At 37.3% G+C, this 9,140-nt stretch overlaps 1 protein-coding gene across 1 annotated transcript in view; it reads right to left on the bottom strand.

The window, feature by feature from the left end:
• Window positions 1-5,621, bottom strand: part of LOC149835986 (protein EARLY STARVATION 1, chloroplastic-like) — a 47,618-nt gene extending 41,997 nt beyond the window's left edge. The window contains exons 1-3 of the mRNA XM_090008889.1: window positions 5,107-5,621; window positions 3,526-3,617; window positions 2,896-3,089 (exon numbers count right to left, since the gene is read on the bottom strand). Coding sequence (XP_089865015.1) covers window positions 2,896-3,089; window positions 3,526-3,617; window positions 5,107-5,408 — 588 coding nt within the window. The 5' untranslated portion in view covers window positions 5,409-5,621. The remainder of the gene's footprint in view (window positions 1-2,895; window positions 3,090-3,525; window positions 3,618-5,106) is intronic.
• Window positions 5,622-9,140: the final 3,519 nt, after the last annotated feature.

Here is a 9,140-nt window from a genome sequence, read left to right on the forward strand (position 1 = left end):
TGGAAATATATATATAGATAAAGAACTGTTTCCACCTTGTGTTTTGGAGATTCTTTATTGTGGTTAATATTTAAAAATCTCAGATTGTTAAATCTGGTTTTAGAGTTAATAAAAATCTGAGTTTTTATTTGATTGCTAAGTTTGGCTTTAGAAAAAAAATTGAGTTCTACTTAATTGGTCAAATCTGATTTTTGATAGATAGATAAAATCCGGTTTTTTTTCACCATTATGAAGCTAATTTCTTGGTTTGCCTTAAAACTGAATGTCTGATTTTAGGTTTATATTGTACAGGCTTCAAATCGGTAACTTAAAAGTGGACTAAAATCTGGACAGAATTAATTAAATCTGAGTTTGATTAAGTGAGTTTAAGCTTAATTTGAAAGTAGGTTTAAATCTGGACATAATTAATTAAATCTAAGTTTGATCAAGTGAGTTAAGCTTAATTTAAACGTGTCTAAACCTAGAATTGGGTTACTTAGTTCTGGATTTTTGTTAAATGATTTGTAATCCGGAATGTTAAAGCTAAATTCTTGTTAATTATCTAAATTTGGGACCTTGTTTATAAATTTAATTCGATTTTAGTAAATTGTTAAATCTGACTGCTTTTACTATGTTAAGAATAGGATTCTTTTGGTTATGTATGAACCAGGGTTTTTATCCAGAAAGATAGCTTTGTTATTTATCTCATGCAGTATGATGCGAATATATATATATATATATATATGCTCATGTGAGTGGCAACCATGTTTAGTGGTTATGTATGCTCATGCAATTGAATATCGTGTTGGCATAAATATGCATAACATGAACACGTTATTTCTAAAGTTATTTTGATGTGGTATTAACATGATCATATACGTGTTTGGATGTTATACATGAGATGAATCATGAAAGAAAAATGCATGTTGCAAGCAATTGTTCATATGTACATGCAATTTGGTTTATATGTACATTCTTGATTGTGTGTGAATGAATGTGCATTATGGACATGTTTCAATAGTTGTGTGTGAGCATGTCATGTGGACCAGGAGCATGTGCAGCTCCAAGATTAGTGTTATGTATTGCAAAATTCACTTTTGAAATTATTGGTTTTCTAAATTAATTGCACTGTTAATTTGTAGCGGGTCAAGTCCAGTGTAGTGTTTTGCATGTTGATTTGCAAAACTATTCTTTTGTTAAAGAATTTGACTTTTACTATAAAAATAGATAAAAGAAACATACAGTGTAATTAACGTTTTTCTTCCTAAATGTTCATTTCACAGTGTGGGAATCCTTGATGGCGGTTTTGGAGAAACCGTGATGATACTAAAACTCTGTGTGCAATTGTGCCCCTAAACTCGATAAGGGGTTCGCCTCCCGGCCAGGATTTTAGAGAGTTTTCAGTCACTTTGCCTGAAGGTGGTGTTGTGACACAGTCGTTGTTATTGGTATACTAAGAAAGTGGCATCAGTGAATGTTGATTTCCCTGATGTCCTGACATTAGATGTTGATTTCTAATATTCTGATTGATGGTGTTGATACCTGACATCGGTCGAGGAACGACTGTAAAACCCAGTAATAAAATACAAATTGTGTGTTAAGCTACAACTGGAAACCTATCTTGGACTTCGAGAATTGTGGTGCCCGTTTTGAGTATCTGCGGGTTTTAATGAAAAGTAAAACTAAACTTGTGTGCATTTAATAGTGATATGCATGCAAAAGAAAACTCTAATAATAACTTAATAAATTATTCATGCATGTGCATTGGAATCATGCATATTTATTGTTTTGCATTAGTTCATGCATTCTTACTTGTTTATGTTTCATGTGAGAAATTGTTATTATTGCATAATAACAGCTTTCAAATGCTTGAATAGTAAATGGTTTATTGAGATTGCTGCTGTTATATTTTCTTTGAATACTTGCATTAATTTGATTTATGTTTTTTCTTACCTATTTGGACTTTTAGAGGAATTCGTACAAATAATCTTTTATTCTTACCCAGTACTTCGTATGTTTTTCACAGGACCTGGAGCTCAGTGATGAGGATGACTGCATCAGAGAGCCTACGAGATTGCGTGACTCACTTCTGATATTCTTGGATAGTGTGGCTCTAGGTTTTTATGCTTTAATTTAATTCTTTTCTCAAACTTTGATTATTGATTAATAAAGTTAGTTGTTTTGATTGGATGGTTCAATGTAAAGATCCCTAGTGGTTTGGAATGTTGTCAAGTCTGTGAGGCTCCGGATCCTTGGGTTTTGGTTTCTGCAATTGTTTAAAAAAAAAAAGAAAAAAAATGTCACTTTTCAATGGGGATGAGTTGGGGTCGTTACACTTTCAATGCATTAAAATATTAAGGCAGACTGCTTTTGTCAATACCTTTGATTATTTACCTCTTTAGGGACCAAAAACACCTAAATGAAGCCTATGAAACCACCAAGAACCTCAAAACTCCCAAAACCCTCATTTTTCATGAAAAATACCAAAGATTGTACTTGGTGCCTTCATCATCAATTGGCTCAATATGGTCTAGTCGATTCAAAAGTTTGATCATGTGGAAAAATAATCTGCCTCTTGATATAAAGATAGTAATTATTCATTAAGAAAAGAAACAGAATATACTATACAGTTGATTATACTTTTAGTAGGGGGTACATGAAAATGATGATTATCTAAATCATTAAAAGTTTAAGAAAACTTACAACTCAAAGATCTCAATAGTCTCTGCCCCTAAGATCATTTCTTCAGGATGATGACATATGTTAGTGACAAAATGCAGCACATACATAAATTTAAAATCTCAAAACAAATGGTTTCATGTTGTAAAACTCATTCCTCACAATTCCCAGGCAACCACATTGAAAAACCCAAGGAGACACCCAACAGAAAATTGAAAAGACATCATTTATCCTTACCGTTTCTCTCCATTCTGAAAAGCCATCCTGGCTGCGACCACCCATGATAGCCCAACGGCACCTATATCCATTTTCACCAAGATCTTTCCCACTTTCATGGTACCAAATGCTACCGTCTTCATTGGTGCCTGATTCATTTACATTTTCATTTAACAAATTGATCCCCCAGTCCTTCTCGCTAGCAATACCAGTGTCTGCATCAAGTTTATTAGGTCAAATGATTTCACAAGAATGAGCAAGTTAGGAAGGAGACAAAAAACCATAAATCATACAGTATAAAGAAAAACAAACTATATATGCAAACTAAGATAGTATAATATGATATGTTGATTGACATCGCAAAAAATATAATAATCAAGAATAGGAAATTTTGCAATTGTAATCCAATTCTTTTTCCAAGAAATATATAGCTTGCAGGCATTAAAAGGTCTATAGGCATGTAAATTACCAGAAAAAATGTAAGAGAAATGAACCAGAAATTAGGACAATTGGAAATCATCAATCATTAACTAAAGAACAAAGATGGAAAAAAAACAATAATAATATTCCCTTAAATCTCTCGCAAAAAAAAATTGTGAATTCAAGACTTCGCAAAAATCAATAATAATACTTCATAGGTGGGAATCTGACCCCTTTGAGGTGGAGTATCACGAGATTGTGGAGCAGAGTTTTTAGGACTACAGCGAGGAAAGAACTCATCTTGCACGGAGGCATCTCTAGGTCTGCAATATAAAGAAAGAGAATTAAGTAAATGAATTATAAATAAAAAAAGTATAAAATTTCCAAATACATTAACACAAGAAGGAAGCTAAATAATATCTCAAATGCAAAACCCAAAAAGTCTCGCACAAAAAATGAAGCTTGATATCCTCTAGAATTTAGACAATGCAAGAAAAAGACCATATAGAAAAAGGTGGGTAGAACATGTGTATTTGACACACATACTAACATTTGATACCCATGCATGCATGCATACATACATATATTTGTGTGTGTATTCATTGATATTATGTATGTCACTACAAACCCATTTTAAAAAACAACTGCAGTAACAGTAACAAAGACAACACTGCCAACAGTTGCAAGTAATATTCATCATTGTTCTAGAAAATAAATAAATACTGCATTATGTTTGAGCAATGGTGACAGTTAAACTGTAAGCCGAAAAAGCATTGGACAACATGAGAGGACGAAGAAAGCACCCTTCCGATGTATATACAGAAGGCTGTCCTCCAAGAAATTTCGGGCATAAAGGAATAAGATCTATTAAGAGCGGTGATCCAGACAAAAAAGAAGAATTATTTCTATGTTACCCTTCTTTCTGACCATATATAAACAAATAACAATCAAATAAATCAACACCGGATAGCTCTGAAACTATTTAAAAAACAAAAGACAGAATATTCGTTGGCGAGACAAGTTTATGTCCCAATATGTAAATAAGGTAGAATGCTTATATCCCAAAAGCTTATAAGTGGCAATTTGCCATGTCAATCGATCCATAACGCAATAATGACAACGACGACAACAACAATTTGGAGCTCTTCCAGATGAAATTTTCCAAATCTTTCAGGAAAGAAAGAAAGTAAATACCAACCAAAAGTTTTTCGACCCTGTTAACGCAAACAGGTATTAATCGAAATCTACGTCCGAATGGTTAAAGAGAAGGCATGATAACCAAAAGAATTCAGTTCTTACAAACGCTCGCTAATTCAAGAAATGATAGAGAAACTCATGGTCCATCTTCCCTGTACTTTAGGTCGGACTCAAACAAGAGGGCCCCGGCTATGATACCATGGTTACACCAACCAACCATCAAATATCAATGCCAACTCTAGGCATTTTTCACCACTCACGTGAAGCGAAAATCTCTGTATTGTGCATAATTCTAGGGGACGAGTCGAATGCCAATCATTAAGTGTATTACTCTTAAACTCTCGATTCAAAACAAACAATATTTTCATTTTTTACATTATATCAATCCCACATTAGCAGAGCTACTCTTTTCGAATCGCAACCCACTTATGAAAACGATTCCGGGCCTCCGAAACTGAGACTTCAGCTCGTTATTTATTCCATCAAAACCGGGCTCCCCCAAACCTATCCAATGCTAAATCAACCCAACCAAAACCGAAGCCGCCACAATGCACGAAGCATCGTACGAAGGAAAAAAGGGGGGAAAAGAAGAAGAAAAACCAGAAGTATTCGTACCTCGCTGCCGTGAATGGCCGGGGCTGCAGGGCCCGGACGCGAGCTACTCCCCGCGGTCTCTTCGACGCAACGGCCGGTCCCTCCCACACTCCCCGATCCTCGCTCTCCTCCGCGCACTCGCCGCTCCTCGAGTTCGGCTGCGCCCTGTTCCGGCTAGCAGAGACGGCAAAGCCCGAGCGGTTCGTCCGGAGAGAGACGTAGCCGCTCGGGAAGCTAACGCCCAGCGGCGCCGGCGGGCCGAACCGCTTGAGCCTCAGGCCGAAAGAAGACGCAGAAAGACCCCCGCAGCCGCTCGCCTCCATCCCCTCAGACGCTACGGGAACGGAGCGCCACCGCTGCCCACCGACGTCATTAATAGAATGCAGGGGGCGAGAGGAACCCTAGTTATAATCTCAGTGAAACATTGCCGCTCCGTTGGTACAGCTCTTTCTCTCTTGAAGCAAGAGAAGGGAGAGGTCGAAGTTGAAGTGGTGGAGCTGGGTGAGTTCCTCGCCACCACCGTTGGGTTAAATCGACGGCGAAGTAGCGCGGATCCAGGACTAGGAGTAGGAGGAGGGTGGGGAACGGCTTCACGTGAAGCGGACCCTTGCTGGGGATCCCTGGATTTATGGGAACCTTTCAAATGTCACATTTCCCGAAATTACCCAGCATGTTTTCATCTTTTTTTTCTCACCTCTATAAAATGATTAAAAAAAAAAAAGAATCAGCGCCCCCAGCTCATCTCCCTTCGTATTGCATGCGTACTCGCTTTCGTTGCTTCATTTTAACCATGCTCCTGTGACGGGAGCGACCGACAAGTTACTGGTTATTTGATTTCAATTAGGGTTGGGCAACGGGCCAAGCCTACCCGGCTAGCCATGGGACGGGTTTGGGTTAAGATTTTAGACTTAGACCCTTTAGCTACCAGAACGAAACCCAGCCCATTAATTACATGGGCTGGGTCGGTTTGGCTCGCGAGCTACCTGACAGTTGGACAGGTTTGAGCTATTTATTAGTTATTAATAATATAAAATTTAAAAAAATAATAAATTACATAGCAACTTAGTAACTATTATTATATACTTAATTAGTTATATTAATTTGGAAAAAAAACTAAAAAAGATAATTAGTTGGGTATATGACAACTTGTTAATTATTTATTATTTACTTAATTGGTTGGGTTTTAGCCAGGTTAGGCCCCAACGCAACCCGCTTCGTATTGACCCATTGGACGCTATCATGACCTGCTCTTTAAACTCGAGCCCGTTAAGATCCGAGCCAAAGTCTGGCCCGTTAGTAAATGAGATGAGTCGAGTGGGCCGAGCTCTAAACGGTCTTGGGTCAGGCCGGAAGGATGCCGACCCCTAATTTCAGTGTAGCAGGGTTAGGGTTAACGTAAACATGACGTATTTTTTGGAAACTCACTTGATGAAAAACAATTTAATCGAAATCTATATTCTCTACACATTATTTTTATATTAGAAAAATAAACACGCAATTCACTTCCTCGAACAAATTTATAATCACATTTCCAAACCAGAAACTAAAAATGACATTTCCTCAAAAAGTTATAAAGAATTAAAATTATGCCACCTAACTACCCCTACTTTAACTTTAACCATGATACGATAGGTACGAAGGCGTAGGTGATATGATATGAATCGTTGGCTTCGTGTGTCGGTAGCAATAGCATTGGTGATTACTCTCTTCCTGGGAAACTGGAATATCTAAACCAGTTAGTTTTTTTCTGTAAATCTAACCCTGCAGATGCATTAGGCCTTGTACATTTGTATGGAATCGATTATTGGATCATCGTAATCGATGTGATTTCGTATGCTTGAATACTTATAAAAATTATGAACAGTTGGTTTTCAAGCCTTAAAAGATCTTTCTTATACATAGTAATTGGAATGATCTAAGAGTTTGTTTAGATAAAATCAAGTATATAGATCCTAAGGGTATCGCAAAAATTTAAAAACAATAATAAGAAAACTATAAAAATCTTTATGGATACCAATTTAGATAGTTTGCTGGTTTACATATTTCAGTTACAACACATGAATACAAAAAATTGCATGGAAGCTTGGGTGATGTTATAATGCATGCCACATGAATCGCTTGGGGCTTGTTCTTGGATTCGAGGAATTTAGTGGTTGCATTGAATTTAGGGCATTAGTCTTGGAATTTTTCATTTGTGGTTGCATTGAGTTTTCTTGTAATCCTTAGGGCGTGTTTGGCTTCAAGGAATAGACTACGAGAAATGGGACCCCGCCCCGCCTCATCTCCATTTGAACCGTGGAGGGAGGACATGAAACGGGGATGAAGGCGAAAAATCCATCCCCGTGCGGGGATGGAGGTTCTAATCTTGAGATGGGGCGGGGGTGGAGACCCGTCCCCCGCCCCGGTCCATTGCCATCCCTATCTCTACACATTATTTTTATATTAGAAAAATAAACACGCAATTCACTTCCTCGAACAAATTTATAATCACATTTCCAAACCAGAAACCAAAAATGACAATTCCTGAAAAAGTTATAAAGAATTAAAATTATGCCACCGAACTACCCCTGCCTTAACATTAACCATGATACGATAGGTACGAAGGCGTAGGTTACATGAGGATGGGGCCCACATAATCATGTATGGTGTGATTGCCCAATAGTAAGTTACTATGTTGGCACGTGAGATATATAAGATTATATGATATGAATCGTTGGCTTCATGTGATTACTCTCTTACTGAGAAACTGGAATACCTAAACCAGTTAGTTTTTTTCTGTAAATCTAACCCTGCTGATGCATTAGGCCTTGTACATTTGTATGGAATCGATTATTGGATCATCATAATCGATGTGATTTCCTATGCTTGAGTACTTATACAAATTATGAACAGTTGATTTTCAAGCTTTAAAAGATCTTTATTATACATCCTAATCAAATGATCTAAGAGTTTGTTTAGATAAAATGGAGTATCTAGATCCTATCCGTATCGCAAAACTTTAAAAACAATAATGAAAAAAACTATAAAAATCTTTATGGATACCAATTTACATAGTTTGCTGGTTTACATATTTCAGTTACCCCTCCCTTGTAAAACACATGAATGATGAATACAAAAAATTGCATGGAAGCTTGGGTGATGTTATCATGCATGCCACATGAATCGCCTGGGGCTTGTTCTTGGATTCGAGGAATTTAGTGATTGCATTGAATTTTGGGCATTATTCTTGGATTTTTTCTTTGGTGGTTGCATTGAGTTTTCTTGTAATTCTTAGGGAGCGTAAGCAATCTTGGTGCTCGGGGAGCCGAGCATGAGCGCATGGCACGGTGCAATTAGAGGTAGGGGTGTCAATGGGCCGGGTTTAGTTTGGACCCAGGTAGAACCAGATCTGGACTCAATTTTTTAGTATGATATTGGATCTAGCTAGACCTAGGTCTAATCGGGTTCACTATAAGAAAAATCATACCCGGACCCGATAAAAACTACATGAACTAGACCTGAACCATACTTGGTAAAACCATATTTTACATTGAAAAATTGCGGGTATTAATCGGAACTCGGGTTGGGTCCAGGTCTGGTATAAAATTTTACAAACTGTACCCAGGTCCATGTATATTCAGGTCTTCTTATTTATCACCATACTTGGACCCTATAAGGTTTGGTTCGGCTCGGACCCTATAAGGTTTGGTTTGGATCAGGTCTGGGTAAACTCGATTAGTTGATACCCCTAATTAGAGGTAAGAAATGCATAAAGTGTGGAACATGGTCAGATTGGTCCACATCCCTTCCATGCTCCATTGTGACCACATCAACCTAAAAGATCAAACTTTCTAGGGGTGGTAATGAATCAAACTTTATCCCATGTCTGACCGAATCGGATTTCTTTTAGTTGCATTTAGTAAGCCAAAATCGCATTTGATTATATTCCGATACAGATATGGTTTCAATTTTTTTGCTACCGAGTCCGACAAATGTCCGATTTTGACAGTTATTTGAATCTGTCTACATGTAAAAAATGGATCTGATACGAGCTTTTCACCATCCAAATCCCATTA

This window comes from Nuphar pumila, chromosome 6 (assembly GCF_984573655.1).
Source record: "Nuphar pumila chromosome 6, dmNupPumi1.hap1.1, whole genome shotgun sequence".
Lineage (NCBI taxonomy): Eukaryota > Viridiplantae > Streptophyta > Magnoliopsida > Nymphaeales > Nymphaeaceae > Nuphar > Nuphar pumila.